The sequence below is a fragment of the Pseudonaja textilis genome, chromosome 6 (genome assembly GCF_049901715.1).
Source record: "Pseudonaja textilis isolate UNSWEBS1 chromosome 6, rPseTex1.2, whole genome shotgun sequence".
Taxonomy (NCBI): domain Eukaryota; kingdom Metazoa; phylum Chordata; class Lepidosauria; order Squamata; family Elapidae; genus Pseudonaja; species Pseudonaja textilis.
This window is the reverse complement of record NC_141995.1, coordinates 23,001,593-23,027,829: the sequence shown is the minus strand read 5'-3', so window position 1 is coordinate 23,027,829 and position 26,237 is coordinate 23,001,593. Positions and strand designations below refer to the sequence as shown.

General features: G+C 36.9%; 1 protein-coding gene across 6 annotated transcripts in view; it reads right to left on the bottom strand.

Moving 5' to 3' along the window:
- LRBA (LPS responsive beige-like anchor protein) overlaps positions 1 to 26,237 on the bottom strand; it is a 342,404-nt gene that overhangs the window by 130,484 nt on the left and 185,683 nt on the right. The window contains exon 1 of one of the 6 annotated variants that reach the window (XM_087936054.1): positions 23,046 to 23,164. The exons of the other annotated variants lie outside the window; for them this stretch is intronic. Within the exon in view, the coding sequence (XP_087792180.1) occupies positions 23,046 to 23,111 (66 nt within the window). The 5' untranslated portion in view covers positions 23,112 to 23,164. Of the gene's footprint in view, positions 1 to 23,045; positions 23,165 to 26,237 lie in introns of those variants that run through there. 6 annotated transcript variants of the gene reach the window in all.

Sequence of the window (26,237 nt, the reverse complement as noted above, 5' to 3'; positions counted from 1 at the left end):
CTTTGCAACCCTCAAGAAGACTATATAAAATGGACACAAACACCTGCTGTGTCTAATGTAAGGAATTATAAAGGAAAATATGTGTAGCTCAGGGTTGACATGAGGAGTCTCTGGTGTTCTCTGAGCTTGCTTGTTTTCTTGCAAACGTTTCATTACTCAAACTAGGTAACATCATCAGTGCTATAAATTATTATTTTTTCCTTGAGGATCTCTCAAAATCACACATAATTATCACCTCAAATACTGGAATATCTAATTCAACTTGCCATCTTAAGAATGCTCATTCCATGGCTTCACCTTTTTTTTGAACAAAGACCAGTTTTAACGAAGGCATGACATAGTACACTACTTTGGATATTGTTTGTTTAACTGAAATCTCTTTATCTATTATTAAATCAAATTATAATCCCACCGTAGTTCACAGTATTACAGGTCACAAATAAAGCTAAAGATTTTTCAGTTATTTTGTCAGCATTATAGAACAGTTTGCTGATATCTTAATTTACTTGAGGCTGAGAAAATGCCATTTTCAATTTAACACAGGTATTAAAGTTAATGCTTTGATTCCATAGCATATTTATAGTTTAGTGTTACTTCATTATGTTAAGGTATTACTTGTGGCAATTCCACAAGTTGTTATGCTGCAACATGGATAGGTGATTTTTCATTCCCAAGGGTCACATGAAGCATCGGTGAATGATAACTAGCATATACACACACGGAAAACTTATACAATAATTATTCCTAACAAAATGAAGAAAGGCAGATTTTCCCCATGTCAGCAGGGCAGAAAAGCCTTTGAAAAGTCAGCATTATTCTGATGACAACAAATGTGAGCCTACATGTCAGACTTCTTGTTGCTCGTTGGATAAGGAAGAACTTCCTGCATTCCAACAGCACAATCACATTCATCTTCTTCCATTAAACAGCTATTTGGCAAGTTCGGTAAAGCACAATTAACCGAGGGATGGAATCGGTGAGAAATAAATACACTGAACATTTCATTTCATTTCCATCATTTTTTGCAGATTTATTTAATTTTGCTCTTTAGCACAGGGGTCTCCAACCTTGGCAACTTTAAGACTAGTGGACTTCAACTCCCAGAGTTCCTCAGCCAGCAAAGCTGGCTAGTTGAAGTCCACTAGTCTTAAAGTTGCCAAGGTTGGAGACCCCTGCTTTAGCACTTACTCCTGAGGCCTGCCCATAAATGGGAGACCTTCACTTAGTCTCTTTAGCTGTAACTGAGAATCTCCATAGACATTTAGTCTCTTTAAGCATAAAAATATATAGTACCCTGGACAAGATTGAAAAAATTGAAAAACAACGCATTACAAATGGGCATTGTCTGTTTACCACAACAGTATACCAGATATTGTCCCTATTCTTGTCATTGCTCATGGGCTACATAATGTCTTTTTAAACTAGTCAAGTAGGCATCAATATCTACCATAAAACATTCAAGCCAAATTTATTCTCAAAAAATATCCACAAGGGAGAAAAATGAGTATTGTCTTTGAATCTGAATCAGTATGTTTATCTCGGGATTTGAAAAACAACTAGCAACAAATACAAAAATTATACTACAGATTATTACAACAGTAATGATTACATTACTGCAATGATTATGGCAGTGATCTAATGTAAGTATGTGTCAGAATTCCTAACAACCCCACTGCTGGGCACACACCAGTCATTGTGTTCTGCATGAAGCCAGTTCAGGGTATTTGTCAACTGTAATTTTTAGTCAATGTATCTTTTAATGGAAAAAAAAGATGGTATTTAGCAATTCTGGATTTCTAAGATCTAAACAATTGCATTGCATCATGACATTTCAAATAGTTGCTTTACCAATGTCTTCCCAGTTTTAGTTGGGAAATTAGTCTTTTGTGGATACAGGCAATCCTCAACTTACAACAACTCATGCAGGATCATTCATCAGTTGCCTTCATTCGTGAGTTCGTTTAGTTTGAAATTACAATGGCACTGAGAAAAGTGACGTATGAACATTTTTCATACTTATGACCATTGCAGCATTCCCCATGATCACATGAACAAATTTCAGCTGCTTGGCAATTGACTCATATTTATGAAAGTTGCAACATTCCTGTATCATGTAACCACCTTCTGACAAGCAGACATTCAGGGAGCCAGATTTGCTTAACAACCATGTTACTAACTTAACAACTACAATGATTCACTTAACCACTGTGGCAAGGAAGATTGTAAAGTGGGGCAAAATTCACTTAATGTCTTGCTTAGCAACCAAAACTATGAACTCAGTTATAATTTCTAGTCGATGACTTGTTATCCAACAAAACCATAAGCGTTTTTCTTGGTTATAGCTGTGGGATTCTAGCACTTATTCAGAATCCTGACATTCACGTTTCCTACCATGCTGAAAAATTTCACCAGATGTGCCCAGCCTGTGCTTATCTATCTCTGGCTGTAAGGAATCCATGTATATCTGTGTTTAGACAACTGACTCTTTGCAGGCTTCCCCAAACCCTACTTACTTTGAGATGTCAGCACCATAATGTCTTTCCTTTGCTCTTTGAAAAAAAAATATTATCTCCATCTTTCCTAGTCCATTCATTTCATTGGATTATTTTTAACTCTACTGCAGCAAGATCGTACTTACCACTAGAAAGAACAACACTCTCTATCCTCTTACCAGATAAGTTCACCTTTGCCAGCATTCTGTGGTATGAGATATTTAGAAGATAGAATACAGCAAGAAGTATTGCTGTAGTTCCATTTGCAAAACTCAGCATGACTAGAATTGGCTCCTCATAGTCGGCTGCCCAAAATATATCAACATTCTTTAGAAATTTCCTTTCCTTATTATGTTTTGCTATTCTCTGGCCTGATCTGTAGCAATATTCAGCAGGGTCTTTCATATATGTTTCCCTCACCAATCATCTAGCTACGTGGATGTCTCTGTGCCAGCCAATAATTTTATTAAAAAGTACATACTGATTTGGACCTTCTTGTTTCTATTATATAAGGGAAACCGTACATATATTACTAAAGAGTGCTATTAATAATTGCTTTAAAACATCTGAATTGTACTAAATTTTTGTATTGTATTTTTGTAAACTTAGATTGTTCCGTACCATATTCTAACAACCCTGCAGGCCACAATAGGTGATTTTGGCCTGTACAGGGAGTCAGTGATACAAGACTAGTTCATAAAGTTACCTCATGTTTGCTGAACAGATAGTTTTGCTATCACTTATTATTTGCCTCTAAATACAAAATATAATACAACAAATTCCGCAACACAATAGACTATGACATAAGGGATATGATGTTTCATTACTGGATCAAGCTTCAATTTTATAAGTATTCTATTTCTCTTCATAACAAAGGTAGTCCCATTACTATGTTTCACATTCTTTTACACATTCAGTTTTAAGCACATTCCCAAATGTATATATTGAATGCAATCTTTGAATTGCTGCTGTATAGGTGATTATACATTCCTGAAAAGCAGTACTGTACTTTTGAGAAGAAATTTGTATGTAGTCAAGTCTGCATTTCAAAAATCCCTTATGGCACTATATTTCAGAAGTGTTTACAGAAGTATTTCAAAACTAAGGTAGCTCACTCCCCACTAGTACATAGTGATAGTAATAGTACTTAGACTTATATACTGCTTTACAGCCCTCTCTAAGCAGTTTTACAGAGTCAGCATATTGCCCCCAACAATTTGGGTCCTCATTTTACCCACTCTGAAAGGATGGAAGGCTGAGTCAACCTTGAGCCTCGTGAGATTTGAAGTGCCAAATTGCAGGCAGCCAGCAGCCAGCAGAAGTAGCCTGAAGTACTGACTCTAACCACTGCACTACTGCGATAGTGAACATTCTAAATCCTACATTGTGAAACAATGGTGATAAAACAATTGGTTTGCTTGTTTGTTTGGAAATTTTATATGCTGTCGACTTCCTTAATATTTGGGGGCAAAAATGAGATAGAAATAATAATTAAATCATAATTAAAACAAAACTGTATAAAAGTCTGGGTGAATAAGTGTTTAATTCCTTTAGTTCCTTTCTGAACTATATGAAATATGGATAGGATTTTAGTGACAATTTGTTCCATAATGTGGGCCCTGGTGGAGAAAGCATAATTAGTCCTAATATCAAATGTATCTATGATAGGACGTGCAACAGCTGCTGATGTAAGTTCTAAGAGTGTGAAATAGACTGTATAGAAGCAAGAAGTCCCCTATGTACCTTGTCCCAACACATATAAGAATTTATTCACCATTGTGAACATCAAGAATTGATCTTGTAGCTATTCTTATTGGTGTCCTCACATCCTAAAATCCAGCCAATATAATAAAATGTCAGTCTTGTCTCTTTAGAATAATTTGTTGACCCAATCCTTTATATATCTTGAAGAGATTCAGACATCCAATTCCAAGCTTTCATGAAAAAAGACTCAAATCTGCAAAAGATGTTCCACAAAAGCTTCATAAAACGTATTAATCAAAATTTTCATGGGATAGCACAGAATAAACACCAGATCATTTAGCAGAAGTTCCCCAATATCACTTTTCTGATAGTATCTGGAAAAAAATGAATTCACTACAAAGTTTAAAACACATTAGCTAATATCCAAATCACTTGTAACCACGGTTTCCCCAATCCTGCTAACAAGATACTATGGACACTGGTATCAAAAGCCAGTTTTATTCAGATCACATGCCCTTATTGTTTCTGCTTACATTCCATCTGTCATGTGACCATGGCTATCTTCATATCAAATCTGGGTCTAAATGCAGGCTTAAAAGGATCAATATGTATTTTATTACAATGCTTTCAGAGATGCAGGAGGTTTTTTTTTTTTCAAGAGTTTGGTTTAACATGAAATATTGGACATCAGTCAATAACTGTTAAAACCAGCCATGTATAAAGATGGCTTCTTAAGCAACAGTCTCATCACTGTCTACTTAAGGTAGTGGATTCCTGCAAGAAGGATTAATGTACTGATTGCTCGTGAGTAAGAAAAAATTTGGGAATTCTTATAAGCAATGGTAGGGAAGAATGCAGCACCAGAGTATCTGCACTAATTAAAAAATCTTATCTACTTCCTCAAGGAAAAAAAATGAATCTGAATCATAGAGCTATTACAGATTATTTAGTAGGTAACCTAGATACCATATTGCTTAAAACAGTTAAATTGTGCCCAACACAAATCTAACCATTTTTTTTCATAAAGAATTACAGAAGCATTTTCCACTGATAAATTCAAGTGCATATGATTACAGAATCTATTCTTATTTAGTAAAGTTAAGCATATATTATCACTGAACTGGAGCTTTCCAAGAGTGGCAAAAACATTAAAATGCCCTTCCAGAATGCTACAAGCCCAAATGCTGATTTATGCAACCTGTTTTAAAACAACTATTTTATAGAAAGAAGATAATATGCTTGCTGTGTTTTTTTAGGTTCTATTCAATTTTAATTTTAGTTTGTCCTACAGAATATTACTTACTTTCAGTGAGTTTATGTTGGTTTATGTCTAGTTTTATTTATTATATATTTTAACATTTTAATACAGCAGCAAAAATGGGAGAAAAAAAATACATGGCTTCCTACAAACACTCTAAAGCAAAATATACTTCTGAATAAGTTTTTTATACATGTCTGTTTAAAATTAAAGTTCAGCTTCTACCTTTGTATTTTCTTGCTCATCTTCTCACTACAACAGCAAGTAAATTTCCCTTTTAAATGTACAGGCTGAAGTAAATCCTGTTTCTGAAACTAAGATTTATGGAACATTAACAAAACCATGTACATTCAACTGACTTTAAATATATCCAGACGCACAGTTCGAAGTTCTCATGACTCTAGAAGAACTACAAATAGAAATACTCATTTTAAAATCTTTGAAATGTTTATATCAATACATCAATTCAATCACTTTAATGATTTACCTCTACTAATATGGCATAAAACCCTGAACAGAAAATTTTGCTTATTCCATTTATTCTATTTTACTTTTTCACTATCTTGCAAGAATTCATTGCAGTAATCCTTGCATGCAAACAATAAAACATAGAAGTACAAAAAGAATGTTTCCTATGAGACTGAAATAAGCAATGTTATGTACAGTATGTCATTTGTACTGTGCAGGAATCAGGAAACAGAAATACAGAAGCACATATAATTCATGATATTTAAACTAGATTGTTTGACAGAAATAAGAAACAAAGAGGGAAGCTTAAAAAAATATCTCAGCAAGTTTACATTCACAACCTTGTAGAAGAAAAATCATTTTTTAAAAAAATTGCCCTATAGTAGTGATACTTAAGTTTAATGATGGAGATTATCTTAGTCCCAATACACTTGATACCTCAATTTGCAACACCTGAAAGCTAAATGAGTTTCCAAACTGTGGACATAATTAAATTAACCATTCAACACTTATATTTTCTTTTGCAGAAATCACACTGTTCTTAGGGAAGGCTGATATCACAGTACAAATTACAGGCACAAAGAATGATCACACGATAGTCCTTGAAATTATGATTGTTAGTTTAATGAAGGCTCAAAGTTATAATAGCTATGGAAAAAGTGTCTTGCTACCTTTACTCACACTTACAACTGTTGCACTACCTGCGCAGCCATAGGAACATAGTTTGAGCACTTGGCAACTGGCTTGCATTTACAATTAGTTGAAGCATCCCATGGTCACATGCTCACAATTTGCAATCTTTTTTGCGGCTTTCCAGTAAAAGATGCCCATTGGAGAAGCTGAATTCATTTAACAATCATGTGATTCACTGTAAAAATTGTGGTAAAATTGGTTCCAACTCGAATTAAGATGGAAATTCCAATTCCAATTCCAATTGTAAGCTGATAACTTCCTGTACCTGCTGTTATGACAAATTTCACATGTAATGGTACAACCTGAACAAGCCTTCTTACGGTCTACTTACATGTGTCAGGTATTTACCAGCTATATATCAAGTTTCACTAAAAAAGTTAAATTGACATGACCATTGACTTATGACCATTCATATAGGACCATTAAAAATGATTTCCAACAGTTCTGACTTACAACTGCAAGAGGTCCCCATGGTTATGTGATCAAGATTCAGATCCTTGGCAACTATTTACAATGATCACAGCAACCCAGGGTTATGTGATCACTATTTGTGACTTTCCCAATCAGTTTTTGACAAGCAAAGTGAATGGAGGAAGCTAGACTTGCTAAACAATCATGAGGATTCATTTAATGACCATCGGAAAAAAAGACCAGAAAATTAGGTATGATTCACCTAATGACCACTTCACTCAGTAACAGAAGTTATGGTCCCAATTATAATGAAAATCAAGGAGTAATAGTCACAGCTTTGTGTAATTACCGATAGCATATTTCCAGGATTTTTTAAACCTGAAATTAACCTAGTCTGGACCTGCATCATATTTAGAATTTAGTTTGAAAAAGGTCCAAGTCTGGATTTGTCTTACAGCTAGTCCACAACATGTGACTGTAATTGAGCTTGGAATTATGATGGTGAAACATTGTGGTCATTAAGCAAGACAGTATATGACCATCCCTATTTTACAACCTTTCTTGCAGCAGTTATTAAGCAAATGCCATAGTCATTAAGTAAATACCATTGTCATTAAGTGAACACAATGATCACTAAGTGGATCCATCTTATCCAATGTGTGCATGTGGGTATGTTTTTTGTTTTTGTTATTGAGAGAAGTGAAGTAAACACTAGAAATCAGCAAAAACCCTGAAAATAGGACCTGGTTGCAAGCACCCAAAATAAAATTATGTGATTGAGAGGGAGTGGAGTTTACGGTCAATTAGGTTGTACACCTTTTGGAGAGGGGGATCTGTTGTAACTTCAAACTGATACTGTGACTAGTTATTTAGTGATGACTACCTATATTTATCAAAGTCTAGTTCCTTTGTCACTATGTTTATCAAACATACATCATGATTACATTTTTTCTTATGCTTGGCTTTTCACAGGTCAAGGTAGAAATGAAATTAGAAAATTGCTTTCTATTGCTAGATATCTGTCAAGCAACTTGAAATGTAGCACTTAAACCCAAACTTATAGAAAATTTAGAAGAATTCGGAGAAGTCATGGGGCTAAGAATTAATAAGGAAAAAAACAAAATAATTACTAAAAATATGACAAATAAGCAAAAAGAAGCACTGACTGGGATAATGGACATCCTAATAACATAAAGTATTTGGAGACTAAGATTTCTGCAAAATATATAACAATTAAAGATAATAATTACACTCCATTAATAAAACACATAACAGAAGATTTGGAAAAATGGCATAAACTAAGATTACCTTTCATGGGCAGAATAGCAATTATAAAAATGAATGTACTACCAAAACTATTGTTTCTGTTCCAAAATATTCCCATAAAACTAGAAAAAAAATCTTTTGTGATTTGGATAAATTAATATTGAAATTTATATGGCAAAAGAAAAAAACCTAGGAACAAACTAAAACTGTTACAAAATGCTAAAGAAACAGGTGGATTTGGTTTACCAGATTGGGAAATTTACTATCAAGCTGTAAAACTCACCTGGGTAAAGGACTGGATAACTTTTGAAAATAGAAGAATGCTAGCCCTAGAAGGCCACAATTTACAAACAGGATGGCATGCCTTTTTATGGCAAAATAAACAAGAGACCCATAGATATTTTCAAAGTCATAAGATCAGGCAGACATTGTTATCTATATGGAATAAAATTAAAAAAACAAATATATATAGAAACACCAGTATGGTTATCCACACTGGAAGCCCTAATGCATCCAAATTTACTTCATCGAGGGAAACTTATCACGTATGAGGATATTTTAAATGAGACGGGAGAACTGAAAACAAGACAAGAACTGAAACAAACAAGGAGTGGATTTGGAATGGTGGGCTTACCTACAAGTCCAATTGTGATACAGAAAAGATATGAAAGATCAGGGAATTATTAGACAAAAAACAATTGGATGAAATATTATTAGGAGCAGATGATAAATTGATAAGGAAAATTTATAGAGTATTATTGGAATATAAATTGAGGAGGAACAAGTAAAAGAAACGATGTTGGCATGGTATTAATTTGGATAATTGGCAAATCCTATGGGAAAGAAATAAAAAATAACATTGGCCACATTGTACAAAGAAAATTTATACAAAATGTTTTATAGATGGCATATCCCACCAACAAAATTAGCTAAAATGTACCCAAATTTATCTCCTATCTATTGGAAATCCTGCCAGGAAAATGGATCGTACTATCATGTATGCTAGACTTGTAGGAAAGCCCAGGATTTCTGGCATAAAATCCAGAGCTGGTTAGAGGAAATGGGGTGGAATCAAACTTGAATACAAACCGGAATTTTTCTTACTTGGAATTAATATAGAGAAATATAATAAAGACATGATGTACCTAATAATACATGTGATTACAGCTGCAAGACCAGTTTATGCTCAAAAGTGGAAACTTAAAGAAAATCCAGATGAAATAGAGATAATTAAAAAGATATAGACATGTGCAGAAATGGACAAATTAACATTAGAACTAAAAAATAAAGATGAATCTGAATATTACGAATTATGGGAAAAGTTTTACCACTGGTTGAGAAAAAGGAAGGATGTAAAATTAAAATAAGATAAGGATGTAAAGATGATAGACTAGGGATATATAAGAATTGTTGATATTGATGTATATAAGATGTAAATATCTATTACTTACTATCCGAAATAGCTATGTAAAACAACTAGATGTGTCAGGATGTTTTTAAAATTTTTTAAATGTTTTTTAAAAAAATTTGTTCTTTTTGTTCAATAAAATTTTGTAAAATATTTAAAAAAGAAAGAAACGTAGCACTTAAAATCAGAGTTAACACAAAAATGAGTGTGAAACTAAAGGAAGGAGGACTTGAGCTTCCTACTGAATGTAGAAAATCATAATGAGAAATATTTATGATACTCTGTTGCTATCATTTAAATTTCAATAGCTGAGAGCACCTTTGTTTATGCAACAGGTCCCATCATTATTAATATCCATGTTTATTCACACAAAGTTGCTAATAATTTTAGACGTTTGCTAAAAATTAGCTAAAAATAAATCTAGGAGATAATTGTTTACATTGAATCTTTGCCAATATGTATATGAGTTGTTTCTGTTGTTCTACAGCCCCAAATCAAGACATGAGAAAGTGATGAACCTGTCAATCATAGTTCCAATATAAAAGTCTTCCTAATGGGTTAGAAAGGATTTCTAAGACTAATTTCTCTAAAATATATTAAATATCTCAACTATTAAGTCAGATTGCAGTGAGAAGATAACCTTACTCAGGGAAGGGGAACATATATACTCAGAGGAAATAAAATTTGGAGGACATAAATCTGATAGACTCCAAATAGTTGATGGGTAGAAAGACTTAAACAATGGAAGAATTATAGGAAAACAAGAATGCATAGCACCGAGATGACAGAATAGACACTAGGAGGAGAAAAGATTAATCTATTTAAACCTTTATCCATTAATCAATGAATATGTAAACATTCTCACTTTTTGAAATCACCGATCTTTACCAAGGGATATGGTAATTCAAAAGCTTAACAAATATTAAATCTTCCAGTGTATAAAACTACAAACCTGCAATGGACCACTAGATTATGGATCCATATCAGGAAACTAAGCTTTCATAGCTTGTGATAAACCATGGTTGGTTCAATAGAACGTAACTAGATTATTAAGACAGGCTGAGCTATAAAACATTAATTGTAAAACAAGTACTTAGATAAAAGCCCAAATTAAGAGGCTTGGGGGATCCTAAGGTGGATAGAAGAGGGACAAAGAGGTTCAGGGTAGTCAAACCCTACAATCTGTCAGGATATATCTAATAGGTTGGAAAGATATAGTTTTAGTCTGGTAAATTTCTGCCTACTAGTTGTAAGCAAATAAAGATTGAATTTCTCTACGTAGTCTTTGGGCTTCGGCCTGACTATATCACAGTTATAATTTAACTATAGATGTGACTTCCTTCTGCATTCTAAATTTTCTGGTAAGACCTTTATCATAAATATCCAGAGATAGGCCTTGACTTACAGCCAAAGGTAAACAGGGAATGTTGATTATAAGTTATTGGGATCATCACCATATGACTTGACTCAACTTTACAACCACACTCTTGACTTTCCCAGGCATGGTCATTAAACAACTGTGCGGGTTTTTCAGTGGCGCAAGAGAGGTCTTAGGTGTGGGAGTTCCAGCACAGGCCATGCAAAAGCTACAGGGTGCTGCAGCAAGGAGCAAATGCAGTGTTGCTGTAACTGCCCCAGCCTTATCTGGCAGCACAGCTAAAAGGTGCCACTCTCAGGCAATGCCAAACACCTGGGAAACTTCCACAGAGGGTCACAAAGCAGCCCCTCCCCCAGGTCAAACATAGAGTAAGCCTCCACAGCAGAGGAGGGTGGCTTTGTGAAGGCTGCTTCACAGCCATAGAGTCTCTTGGGTATTTGGAACTTTTACAGGCAATTGCTTTGCATCTCACAGTGAAAAATTACTGGATGTTCAGCCCGGGGGGTGGGGGGGGAAGAAATATGCTTTGTGCTGCGCCATTGGAACTTCTCAGGAAGTTTAAGGGTAAAGATGGGGAGGGAAGACAGGCAGATGGGAGTAGTTGCAGCATCCCTGTGGCCAGTCATATGTGTGGACAGACTGCCAAGTGCCTGAACTTTGATCGTGTGACTGCAGGGGGGGGGGGGCTGCAATGTTCATAACTCCAGGTACAGATTGTCGGTTCCTTTCTTTAGCAATTCCAAATGGTTACTGAACAAATGGTTGTTAAGCAAGGATTATCTGTACAGAAAAGCTCAAACCTCAAATGAAGGACTTCCTATAGGACTCCCTAGGAAAGCTCAAAGGACAAATGTGACTTGTTCTATTATTTGCTTTATTACTATGTCTGCTTTATTACACATAAAATAACAGATATTTCCAAGTAATTGAAACATAAGCAGGTATTGATATATTATTGTTTTTCCTGCATTTACAATGCAAAAAAGTTAAACGCAAGATTCTGTTAAAAATATACCATTTTAATATGCTTTGAGTTTTTATGTTTTAATGTGGTTTTTATGTTATTTTGATTTTTGATTGAAATCTGTCCAAAGTTTGTTATAATATGAGTGACTATATAAATGTTTTAAATAAATATACAACAAATGTTTTCAATGGAAATAATCTACTGAACATTCTGTTAGAACAATAATTGCAATTCAATATACATGTTTTGTTGGCTGAGGTATCCATCTTTCAGTGCTACTTACTCCAACATTTCCCTTTAACAAAATGAAATTGTTAATATAGTATTTTTCATATTATAATATTGAATCTAATCTACCAATGTTTTCTACAGCTTGCATAAGTCACAACTGATTGGACATGGTCCCTATGGACATGCCATTTCATCCAGGCTGGACGGTTCATTAGTCATAATTACTATAACTGTACAGCAGAGACTGCAGTTTTATCTCATCATACATCTTTGATAAAGCTGCTTCCATTTTTGCATCATCAGCATGCAAAAATCACATTATTGGTGCTTTTACTTTCCAATCTGTGATTAACACAGGCTGTACTTCTTTAGAAATGCACATAATCTTAACAGAAGCTCTCCTACCCTTAAAAGAAAAAAAAGAAAAAAACAACCACACACCACAATCCTAATGTCATTCATGCCGTGACCACCATTTGAACTTTTTGTTAGAATCAGCTGCTTTGCGTACTATGAACTGCAAGAGAACAAAGAGATTCTGGAGATAATATTGCAAACAAAATTGAACACAGAGATGTGTATTAGCTGAATGCTTTGCAAATCAGGCTTAAGATATTTATGTTGTAAATTTGAATGCTGATCCAAATTAGCAGATCTTTGATGTGAGTTTAGAAAAGAGGACTAAATAGGAGCTGAGGAATTGTAGCATTTGGGGTGGTGATAGAGAGATAAGAGATAAAAGAAATAGAGAAAATAAAATAAAGCTTCATATTAGAAAGAACATTAAAAACTGAGTGTTGAAAGGTTAGAAAACAAGTGCAATTAAACTGTAATACACACACACACACACATACACACACAATAAGTGTTGGAGAAGTAATGTTAACAAATAATAACAATGATAATTTTCCCTCTTTAGAATTCCAATTCTATTTTTATTTGTTTTTCTTTTTAAGACGTTGAAGAAATCTTACAGCAAAGTATGAACACACAGAACGCTACACAAACACACATAATTGGCAGCTTCACGTAGTACTGAGGCTACAAAAATCTCAAAGTAATTAGTACTGTCTGAATGCAATGACATCTGTGTTCGCATGGTCCTCTAGACTTGTCAAGCTAGTAAGAACTACATGAAAAATATGACAAGCATTGCAAATGCCCTTCTCTAAGGTCTCACTTTGGGAAAACTAAAGAAACAATGCCTTTCTTTGTGCCAATAGTATTTAAAAGCTAAAGTCTCAGCATTTGTAAAGGTTTTGACAGTTCTCTGCTTTAAGTGTGACAGGTTTATACAGAATATAACAAACCTGGAGATAAAAATAGTTCACACAACTGCCAAGGCTTTGGTCAATTTGTTTATAATTTACTTTTAATCTGATCGTTAATTTGGCTGTCCTCTGCTAAAGAAAGAGCCTACCAAGTTTCTAAAATTGTATTTATAGGATAAATACATTTGGAGGCATTCAATTCAATCCATATGCCTTTGTTTCGAAGATCTGTGATACCTATTCTTACTTCTGTTCCTAGGCTGCTACAGCACAATGTCCAAATGTGTGTTGGTTCCAAGAAAGACATTAGTCATCATTAACAGAAGCACTGACACCATACCTAAGTGCCTTTCTACAATGACCAAGTGGCAATCATCTTTCTCTTACGCTGTCACTGCTGATTAGGGTTTTCCGTCATGAAAATTTAATTTGTTGCCTTTCTGCATCTCCTTTTGCAGCGTTAACAAAGTATGTCAGGGGCATATTGCAAAGACAGCAAAAGAGCCTGATCCGGAACCAGAATGATAGTCTTCTGTTTTCAGTTCTCTCAAGATCTTAAGTTTGGCCTCAATCAAATCTTTCCATTTTTTACATTGATTAAAGGACTATCTTATGAAATGTACAATACGCCTCTTTCAATCGATCCTAATACAATTATTTTAAAACTGTTTCCTAAAGATTAATCGTAGATGCCTACACAAACAGAAAGTGGGTTTTTTTAAAAAAAGAACAACCTTTTTTCATGGTTATCCTAGCAATAAGATTTGTATCAGAAATTAGGACAGAAATACAGACATATACGTTTCTTTGTTTTTAATACTGTAAAATTATTTAATTTAGTTAATGAGATTTCAAAGCTGTGATGCAATTTAAATGGAACACATTTGGAGATGTGAAAACAAAATAAATAAAAGGCAGCCTCTATTTCTAATTTTAAATCATATTCAAATATCTGTTTAAAAAGATAGTTCAGTGCTATGCTGGGTTAATTAACTTTTGTCAAAACAATTACCATCTGATTTATTTTTAGATATAGGCAAATGCAATTTTGTAATATATTTATACATTACCAAATGTTACACTAGCAACTATATTTCACTAGATCAAATAAAAAAGAGTAACATTAAAATTATTTCAATTTCAGCATTTAATTTAAACATGCTAATTTTTCCATTTCAGTCCATATGTACTATGTGTTGTGTCCATGACTAACACAGATGGGCTACTGGAAATTATTTCTACCTCTCTTTAAAAGCTCTCCTTGAAAATGGTACCCCAATCTTTATGAAATGTGAGGGAATGGCCATGATTTGGAATTTGGAAAAAATATGGGAAAGATGATACAATGGAATGTGTGGATGACCTTGGGGGACAAGGGGAACAGATACTGCCCAGGAAATAATCCGATAGAGATAGAAGCCCCCAATAGATTAGTGGTCAAGAGGAAGCAATTTAGCAAGGATACCCACTCAATTGTTCTGGTAGTTAAAAGTGGAAGGGTAAATTTGTACCTTCAAACTCACAAGATTATATTAATGCACCCTTATAGTAAAGCAGAATTAAGTCATCTAGTCATATTCTCTAACTAGTTTACCCAGGAGGGTTAAGAGATCTTGAAAGGAAGATCTGTTCAGAGATCTGTTCTGGAAGTTTCCAAATATGGAAGTCTCTGCATGGCTTTTCAGGCCGAATTATAGGCCCAATTCATCATTTCCAGTATTACAGGAAGTGATGAAATGGGTCTATAATTCATGCTGAAAAGCCTTGCAGAGGTTTTTTCCAAGCCTCTGGGAGGCCGAAAAAGGCCTCAAACCAACCAAAAAAAACCAGCTGTGAGGGGCGCACAGGTGCAGTGAAATAAGTTTGCTTGCGGCTCATGTGCCAGCACAAATGGCTCTGCGTGCCACTTGTGGCACGCGTGCCATAGGTTCGCCATCACAGGCCTATCCTATTCAGCCAAGCACATTGCTAGTTTAGCACAACCGTTTAGTATTTACAGTGCGCTAGAAAGACAAGATATTATGTTAATTAAATGCAGTAAATCTCATTTTGTTAAAAAAAATTTTTTTCCAGACATATGATACAATTGCAATTTATATCTGATAGCAGTGCCACTATTGTAGTTTAGCGCACACTAAAACAAATTTAATAAAACCATTTCAGGTGTTTTAAACATAATAGCTCTATGAAATGTTTATATGTTAACCTATATTTATTTACGGGTTACTATTTAATAACTTGTAAATAATATAAAAATAATGACTTCATACATATATTCAATATAAACTTAGTTCCATATATATCTAAACATAGTAATAGAACAACTTCCATTACTACATTGTCCCTTTGAAAATTTAAATTATAGCTTTCTCTTTTACACTTGATGTTCTGCAAAGCACAAAATGACAATGTGATTTAACTTCAACTTCAAAAAGATGTTGAAATCCACTGCCTACATTATATTTATTCTAGAAAGAATTCAGCCTAATAATTTGCAAGGCCTGACACCAAGATCTCCCTGGCTTCTTTTTCTTCTTCTCTCTTTTCTAAGCCACTATCAAGTCCAAGCAAAAAAGTTTAATTCTTTGACTCCCATTCCCAACTGCCCCAGCCCCCCATTCTTTTCAAATCGCTTGTCAGCAAAAGATTGGGCAATTTATTGACCACTTCTGGATGCATACTGTCAGTGTTGAAGGAAATATGAGGGAAGCTTGTTGCTACTGTTCTGGAGCTCATTGATAATGACATACCTGCCTTTGTCCCCCATTACCCATACTACAAACTACTTAGACCTAACTGAAAAATCAATAGCATACTTGCACTGGTTCCCGTGGCTGCTTCCTTTGATTGTCAGCTCCTGTCTAGGGTCAGCACTTACATGAAAGAGGCTGTGTCTGCCTGATGCTTTCAGGACAACCTAACGATATGAAACTAGCCAACAGAACAGTAAATTCTGTCTTGCTACCCTCCTCATCAATTAGGCTCTGACTAGGCTTGCCTGTAGAAAACTGACCTTTTAAGTTTAAGGGAATATGGACTGGTTGAACACACCACTGCCCTCTACAATGAGTCAGGAAATTCATTGACAGGTTAAACAAAACAGAAGGTTGTAACTGTCATAATTTGCATTGCACTTTCACGCCAGCAAGGGTGTTATCAGTGAGGGCAAGCCCTGGGACACACAATTTAAGCACCACTAAGTTGCCCTCCTCATAAATTTTTAAGTGAAGTGCGATAAAACAAATTCACAAAAAGGTCTTAACTGTATCAAGTTCCTTTCTACCAAATTTGCATTGTGCTTGTCCACAGGCTGCCATCTCTTCCTATTTCCCTAGGAAGAGATGGCAGAATTAAAATTCCATTAATGGTGACAAACTTTCAATTTTCATGTTGAACGGTTACTATGAAAAGTCCTAAAGATTTATCATGGGTAGCAAGGCATTTTCTCCATTAATATAGTCATGTGCATCAAGGTAAATTATTATATGTTTACAATTAAAATTTAAAGGAAACAATATCAGGCAAAAGACCATTAAATTCAACATCTTATTTATATAAATGAAAAGAAATATAATATTAAAAGTTGACAAGTGAAGCATAAAGGTTAAGATCTTTCACTGATATTTCTTCCAAGAAACAACTATATGAAAGCTGCACTTCTTTTTGAAAAGATGTTCAAAATTCATTATTAAGACAGGCATGGAGTTATGGTCTATTACTTTTGAATAAGCTATTCTTCAATTTGTACTGAACTTACAATTAAAATATTGATTATGTAAAACTTAATGCATAGGATAGCAATGTTCCTGAAATGTTAAATTGACACTATTTTCCATAAATAGTACAAGTGAGAAAATATAATTGGGTTTTTGCTGCAACAAATTCATAAACTTGCTAATCTACCCTACAACCTTACATGGAATTACTTGAAAGTAAAATCCACTGAGCTCAGTGCTATTTATTTCTTAGCTACTTTATTTATAATGTAATCCTATGCATGTTTACTCATCCATAAATCTCATAATTACATAAGACATATTCCTAGAAGATTATGTATAGGATGGCAATTTAAATAGAATGCCAATTATTTGTAAAAATAGCAGCACCTACATTTTAAGCTGACCTTTTGCTTACAAAAGACCATTACTTTATTTCATAGTTGTAGCAATCTACTTTGCAAAGGGATGGCAGAGAATGAGATGGCTGGATGGAGTCACTGAAGCAGTTGGCGTGAGCTTAAATGAACTCAACAACAAGAACAACAACTTTGCAATATGGAAAGCAAGAGATTATTTAATTTCTTTTTAATGTTCAAAAACTTCCAAAAACCAACTATCTTGGTTTCTGTGAGGCTCAATATTAATGGTCAGTATAAGATATGAGCCATTTCCTTGCGATCCAACTAAGCCCTGATAGCATTTTGAGGAGTTTCTATATGTTCCAAAGCAGATGCCAGAAGGAATCTGCTTATATCTGGGTGCACTGTATGTGCTGATTCTTCTCTGCTCTTCCCAGAAGTCACCTCAACAATTCAGGAAAAACTATTGTCATGGTCTCCAAACCTAGAAGTATACCTAGCGTCATGCTAATCAAGCTACTTAGCAGAGCCAGATAGCTTCTTGCCTAGGCTCTTCTTCATAAATATATGCGTATGCATTTTGACTGTGCAAAGCTTGAGCAATAATAGTTAATAATCTGAGCAATAATAGCTAATAAAGAATTAAATTTATTGTGGTAAATTAAAAAAATAGTTTTAAACTGTAAAAACATTAACAAGAGTAAGTACAATTAAATACATTAACAATTAATTAAGAGGCATAGAATCAAAATAACGTGAAGTATTAGTACCGCTTAATAAAGCTTTAGTAAGACTACATCTGGAATACTGCATCCAGGTTTGGTCACATTACAAAAAATATGTTGAGACTTTGGAAAAAGTACAAAGAAGAGCAACTAAGATGATTAAAGGCCTGGAAATGAAAACATATGAAGAACATTTGTAGAATTTGGGTTTGGCTAGTCTAGACAAAAGAAGGACTAGATGTGACCTGATAGCAGTATTCTAGTACTTGAGAGGTTGCCACAAAGAGGAGGGGGGCAACTTATTTACCAAAGCACCAGAGGGCAGGACAAGAAACAATGGATAGAAACTAATCAAGGAGAGAAGCAACTTGGAATTAAGGAGAAACTTCCTAACAATGAGGACAATTAACCAGAGGAACAGCTTGCCGCCAGAAACTGTGGGTGCTTCATCACTGGAGGTTTTTAAGAAGAGACTGGACAGCCACGTGTCTGAAATGGTATAGGGTCTCCTGCTTGAGCAGCGGGTTGGACTAGCAGACCTCCAAGGTCCCTTCCAGCTCAATTCTGATTCTGATTCTGAACATAAGGATAATTCATAAAAACACTAGCCCAGGATACAGTCACTTGAAGTCTACCATTTACTGTTGGAGAAGGAGATTGTCTTAGACTCATGTTGAAAACAGATCAACACAGATGCCAGATATGTGTCTATGTGGAAAGGATTTTTCAAGCAGATCCTAAGATGAAGAGATGGAGAAAGAAGATCGTTCTCCGTGTAGCCAGTTGTCCCTGAAGAGAAAACAATGCAGATAGGCAACCAATATCACAAGAGCTTGCTCCATGTTGACTTTCCCATCCTCACCTCTACCAGACCATTACCATCGATGTTTTTCTGGGAAAGATCTCTCAAGACAATGAAAAGGCAAGTGATAAGCACTACTGTTCTCTAGAAAGAACCATAGAATTTGAAATGCTGTATTATTAAAGTAGTGTTTTGTATTAAAACTGTAATTTTTATTTTTATTATTGCTTATATTGCTTTTAATCTGAGCAGGGAGTAACCTATTTGTCTAGACCCAGAAGCTATGGGCGGTTAGGCTTGGATGGGGCACTTCAGAGAGCACCACGTTTTTAGCAAAATTGCAAAGTTAAAATATATATATATATATATCCAGGAAAAGACAATGACAAACCACTTTGAAATGGTTGCCAAGAAAACAGACCACATTACCAAACCCATTCCAAAGCTGTACCCCGTCCTTAACCTGAACCCACATTTTCTCAGGATTAGATGATTAGAGTCCAAAGCACCCTTATGGACTTGAATTCAAAAAAAATATGCATCCTTGCTTTTACCCTATTACTCTTAGGTTGTTTTGGGAGGCACGCCACTTCATAAACAATTGTAATAAAGAAAGAAAGTTTCTTGGCCAGTCCTTGTAGAAAGAAGGTCTACAGGGATAATCAGAATCTCTTAGCAGCTACATGTAAGAAATGCATCTCTAAGACACTTTGACCTCAATGTTTAGACTTTTAAAGGTATCTTAATTGAATCTGGCAAAGGACTAGTAGCTCCTGAAGGTGTAGTAGAGAAAACATCTCAAGACAACTGAGTACAGTATGTGGGGGAAAAGAGGTATGCTGCAGTAAAAGGAGGAAACAACAACAAAATGTAACACTGCTGTATCCAATAGAGATGACTGTCTCAACTTACCCTCAAATAAAACCTAGTATTTTAAATAATATAGAGAAGACGAAATTGTTTCAGAACAACCAAGTTACATTACTATACGAACGCTTTTGGGGAGAATTAAGGCAACTGTTCCTTCCAAAAATTTTATTAGATAAACAATTTAATTTATATAATAATTCATTTGGAGAAATGGAACACAAAAAAAGTAAAGTGAAACTTCTTTTAATGGTCAAATTCAGTGAAAGAGATTAAGCAGATGTGTTTCCACTGAAATGCAATAAGCTCAATTTTAGACGGCTCAAGCCCCTCCCCCAAATTCTACAGAACACTTAAATGTGTTAAATTACAAATAAAAAATATGCATTTCAGTGCATGTCAATGCACAGTAATTACAAGAATAGATTTAATTGAGGAACAACCACCACCACCCCCCAAAAAAACCAACCCCAACCCAACAGACATAGTGATGATTAATTATGCATCTGGTAGCATGTCACATCCTTTGTGTGCGCCTATCAGATACTGAAGAGAAAAGGCATGGACAGTGTCCAGTCCCAGCAAGCAAATCATTTGGAAACAGTCATAGCCATAGATCAAAAGATTTTTCACTCTATCTGCAGTAGATTTAAATTCACCCAACCTAACCTTTTGCTGCAGACAAAACCAGTTAGAAAAGAAAAAAGGCTCCTTAGAATCCATAGATAATAAAAGAAGATTTGGAGTGCAGGGCAGGGGGTGAGAGACGCAGAAAAGAAGCAGGCAGACATAACCACTAAATACATAGCCCAAGACAGCTGTTTTACATCCTGGTTTCAGATACTGAAGACAGAAAAGTTTCCACCAGCCCTTTACTCTCCAAAATTAAACTCCACATATAACTTCTGCATTTTATTTGGGTGAACAAGTATTTTTCTTTCATCTCATTATTGTGATACATTTAAAAAAAAAAAACATACATTTCTATAACATTTTAAAATAACTTGTAGTTTCTAATAAATGCTATTCACCTGGCCACACCAAATTAAAATATCAAATTACAACATACAAAATTAATATTGTCTGATCTATGGTTGGAGGTTATGATTATTTCATTTTCAACTCTCTTGTTTAATATCATCAAAGAGATTAGGGGTTCCTATAGCACTACCATATACAAAATGTAGCATGTTTCAAATACATTGTCACCTCTAAATCTTTGTTGACTAACTCAGTTATTTCTTTTCAAAATATTAAGTTTATTTCTTTGAGTGTTTTACTTTACTGAATATTAATATTACAAGTTTTTCTTCAAATATAGTAAAAATGTTATATCAGTTCAGAAATATTTCATTTCAATTAGCAGTCTCTAGGTTTGATTTAATCAAAAGCTTGCCATAAATGCAACTTTCTACAGCGGTTTGTCTGTTAGCAGAATAGAACAATCCAAACAGCCAGAATGATGTGTGAAGTAAAGTAAGGATCTTCACAGAGAATATTCCTAAAAAATACAGCAATGAAGCAATGAGAAGCATACTAAAAATATACCTCTTCTATTTAAATATATCATAACTACTGTTTATATAATGTAAAATAAATCTGCTGAAGTCATCAGAAAACCTGAAAAATCCACAAAGTCCGCAATCATGTGAAATTAGACTAACAGGCAATCCATGCCTTAAAAGGTAATATAATAAAATATAATTATATAACAATATGGAGATATCAAATACCACATTTATTTCAAATTAACTGATTAGAACAAGCACCATTCTGGCTATGGCTGTAAACTGAGATCCTCTTAATAATACACATGTATAGAAATACACTGTAATCCCATTATGTCTATAATTATGCATTATATATGAATAAAGTAGAATTTAAAAACTAGTCTATTCTGGAAATATTGCAAATTCATTGAAAATTAATTCTGGTAGACTTTAAATAACTGAAGTTAACTTGCTCACATTGTGAACTATGGCAACTTACAAGTTTTTAAAAAGAAACAATTCTGTTCCAAGTATATAGAAACATATGCAACTAAAATATTTGGATCTCCGTCTTCATTAAAGTTAAATATGAACTTGTGTATCAAGTAATTCAGAGTCAAATGAAAATTGCCCTTCTATGGCAGTTAGACTGTTCGTTTCCTTAGGACTCACTTCCAAGTATAGTGTTTCAGCTCTCGAAACATATTATTATATGAACAATTTACGTGAATTATATAAATAAAGACACTGTTTAGCCACAAGCATCATAAAAGTTTTACCTTGAAGACCTTAATGCTAACATCGGGGCAAGGCAATACTATCAGTAGAACAAAACAATCCTGCAGGGAAATAAAGGAAGAGAAACCCTCCCATAAATATCTAAATTCTAAATCACTGGCCAGTCATGTTAATTACCGGGCCATCCACATTTCACCTTTTTGTGCGTGTTTGCTTGCCTTTTAAAAAAAATCTCTCATTCATAATTAAATAAAAAGGGTCCTTTTTATAAAGGAAACACACACACACACACACACACACACACACACACACACACACACACACGAGCCATTAATAAACAGAGTTTTCCATCCAGGAGCACAAGGTAGAAACCAAGATCCATCCACCAATGGAAACAGGATTAATAGCTGCAAATTCCTCTGGACCTGTGAACTTGACCCATTCATTTAGTCTGACCATTGGGAAACACACCGCACAATCCAGAATTGCACCTTTTCCAATTTATACTCTCTGCAGCCATTTAGCTCCATCAAAAGAGAAGGAATGTATGAAAATGACAGGCAAAAGCCACCCATTCTTTTCCCAGGCTGTTCTTCTATAAATGGAAGCACAGAGAATGTTTAAGCAACAAGGTTAAAAGATCTCCTGGAAAATTAAAGAGGGGGTAACTATTAAGCTAGCTGTCTGGAAGATATTTGCTCTGCTTCATTTTAATTTTCAGTAAGCCAAAGATGCTTCTAAGTTAGAGCGCACTGAATATTTATTCCTGCACAGCTCAGTCACCCCAAAAGTATATACCACATTAATTCCTGACTGAAGAGGATATTCAGCCATCTCTTCAAAGGGAGAACATGAATTGTCCATGGTCCAAAGTGGGTTCCTTTCCTTTTTCTTTTAAGGCCAAAGTTGCTTTAGAAGCAGCCTCCAGAAATGGAGATCTGGCTTCTCGTACATGCACACGGAGAAGGAAACCCCGTTAAAATCCAGAGCCGCCTGGAGCTGAAGAGAGGGCAAGGACACGTCCTTCTGCTCTTCCCACTCCAGTAGGGCAACAAAAAGAACCCCTCCTTCCCGTTTGCTTTACGAGAAGAAGCCACGTGCACGAGGCTTCTCTGCACAGCGGAGAAAGCGCCCCTCCTCGGCCCTTTCTCTCTCTCTCTCTTTCTCTCCTCCCGCCCTCGAGGCTCTCCGGCGAGTTTCCCCCACCCCCGGCCAGTTCAACGCCAAGGACGAGCTCTCCCCATCCTCAGCCGGCCTTAAAGGAGCGGAGGGAGGGTCGCTGGGAAAACCTAGGAGAGGCAAGGAAAGGGCCAAGGCATTCCCGGGCGGCTGGAGAGTTTAAGACCAACCCAACCCGCCCTTTCCCCGCCAAAGAAAATGGGCCCGCAGCCTCCCTTCGTGAATTCCTCCGGACTCCCGGATCGCGCCTCATTCCCCCGCCTCATTCACTCAAGTCGGATGAGACGGGTTGCAACGGGAGGAAATGCAAATCAATCGGCCGAAGCGGCTTCAAGTGGCTTTTCAGAGCCGCCCCCACTGCCAGAGACCCTGCGCGCTCTCCCCGCACTGGCCCGCCGCCTCCTGCGCCTACAACGCCAGCAGTAGCTTCAGAGCTCCTCGAGGCGGACGGGGTGGCTTCAGATGCGCCGATCCCCAGGCGGGCACGGGGCGAGCGGGACGGCTCGTTCGCTTCTTCGACGGATTCCCCGCCACCTCCGCTTGCGATCCTCCCCACCTTCCTCTCAACCATCCTCCCTTGGAAACCCCGTCCCCCGGCGAGGACCAGCTTCCCGGCTCGCTCGCTCCCCCCTCTTTTCCGCAGGCGTTATTTGCTCGAAAGTGTTTAAGTTTATTGCTCAAATGATGTTTCTAATTAGCGCTTCGGACCATAAATCCGAGCGGCTTTTGTTTTCCCCACTGATTTATTCTTTCCAAGAGCATCGACCTCAGACGGGGCGGCGGGGAGAGAGAGAGGCGAGAGCCACGGGGAAGCCTCAACCCCAGAGAACAGCAGGGATCCACCCGAGGCCCCCCAAATAGAAAGGCGGCTGGCGCCGAGCTAAAGCTGCCCACCCCGCGTCTTCTCCTGGGCAGGAGCCCGGGTGGCTCGGGAAGCGCGGCTCTTCCAGCGTCACTCGGGTCTGGGACGCAGCCCCTGGGAAAACCCCAGACGGGGGGGGGGCTTTTCTAAAGAGCAAGCGCGACCAACGGAGACGCGGCTGCGGACGGGCTGCAGCACTCTCGGGGGTGGGAGAGGCGAGAGCGCAGGGCCCTTGGCCGGGGTTGCTTCCTTGGCCTCTCCGGGAAAGGTGCGGGTTCCAACTAGCCTGCGCCACAAGACGGGTTGTCGTCGATGAAGCAGTTTGTTCTCCCCACCCCGGGCTTGACCCGCCCCCACTTCTCAATTCCGGGATTTCTACTACTGGTCAGATAAGATCTTAAAGTATACTCTGCAACCTGGGTCCCTCGATCGGCAAAGATTTGGGGTGGGGGTGGGTTAAGGGAAATTTAATTTTTTTAAAAAAAAAAACAGACGGAAAAGCAGACCGGCAGCGAAGACTCGGCTGGAAACAACAGCCACTAGATCCGACTGCTTGACGCACGAAACGACTGCAGCTGGACTGGGCAAGTCGATAGCGGCTGCCCTACAACAACCCAAGCGGGATGCAGAAAGTTACGGCCTCCCACAAGCCCTCTCCTTCCAGCCCCAATACCCGGTTTTCGATTCGGGCTACCCAGTTCTCCATCAGCCCGCTCCACAGACAACCTCAGAAGTGGTGGAAACCCGCTCTTCACACACACACACACACACACACACACACACACACACACACACACACACACGTCGACAGGCAACAGGACGGGAACCAGAGCAGCGGACCGAACGAAGAGATGGGGGGAGGGGTCGTTGGGAGCAACCGGTGCGCCGCCTTGCCCGTTGGAGCGCTTTCCAAATCAGATCTGGTCCCCCGGAGAACGCTGGTGGCCCCCAGCCGCTGGATCCTACTCAATTCTAACACCCGATGGGATGGAGGAAGGGAGAAGATAACGGGTTAGGCAAGGCCCTTCTCCTTCAAGTCACAGCAATTCCCAAATCCCCAAAACTCAGGAATGCTTCTTTCCAAGCACCTCGGAGAGAACAAAGGGTTGCAGCAACGCGGCTGAAAATTATTGTTGTTGCTGTTTGCCGAGATCCGAAAATCTCGTTGTTTTAAAGTGAAGTACAATTGTGCGCGCACATATCCCGTCTGTCGCCTATTTAGCGCCCAACTAGAAAATAAGATATATTTTGCTCACACGTAGGCTATTTTACGCTGAAGATTAGCCGAAAATATTAAAGAATTCTCTAAGTATCGACAGGAATGCCGGTGGGGGTTAGTGGTGAATGAACTTTTTTTCTCAGAAAAGAGCCAGTGTTTTCTCTCCCTTTCTCTAAAATAGTTTACAATTTATTTACGATTAAGCACAAACCTTTTTGCCTGGAAGCCCCAGTTGACCCGTTTACACTGGCACCTAAGAATAAATATTTGTCTTAGCCCTTTGGGAGGAAAAAAAAAACCTAATAAATCTCGAGATACTGAAATGTGATAATTATTAAACAATTGCTTCTGAGATCACTGGCTGGAGTCCAGCAGGAATTCCACTTGTAATTAGAAATACAATAATATAGTGTGCCAAACTTCAGATTCGAAACCTCTTTTTCATAGTGAGAGGATATTAAACCACACCTACTGATGGTTCATTTTGCAACAGCATCCTAAGCGTATTGCACGGTGTCAATTAATTTTAAGCCAAACACTATTCAGGTTGGATAATCAAGGGTCCTAATTGGTTTCTATAATTGGTTCGCTTTCACAAATGCTGGAGTTGTTGAGCAGCAATAGATTTAGAGAGGAATCGCAAGGGTCCTGCTGTAAAAGTACTACTGGGTAAATCTCTGCGTGAAAGCTACGCCTTGTCTTCTTCTCATAATGTATCTTCCTTCATATT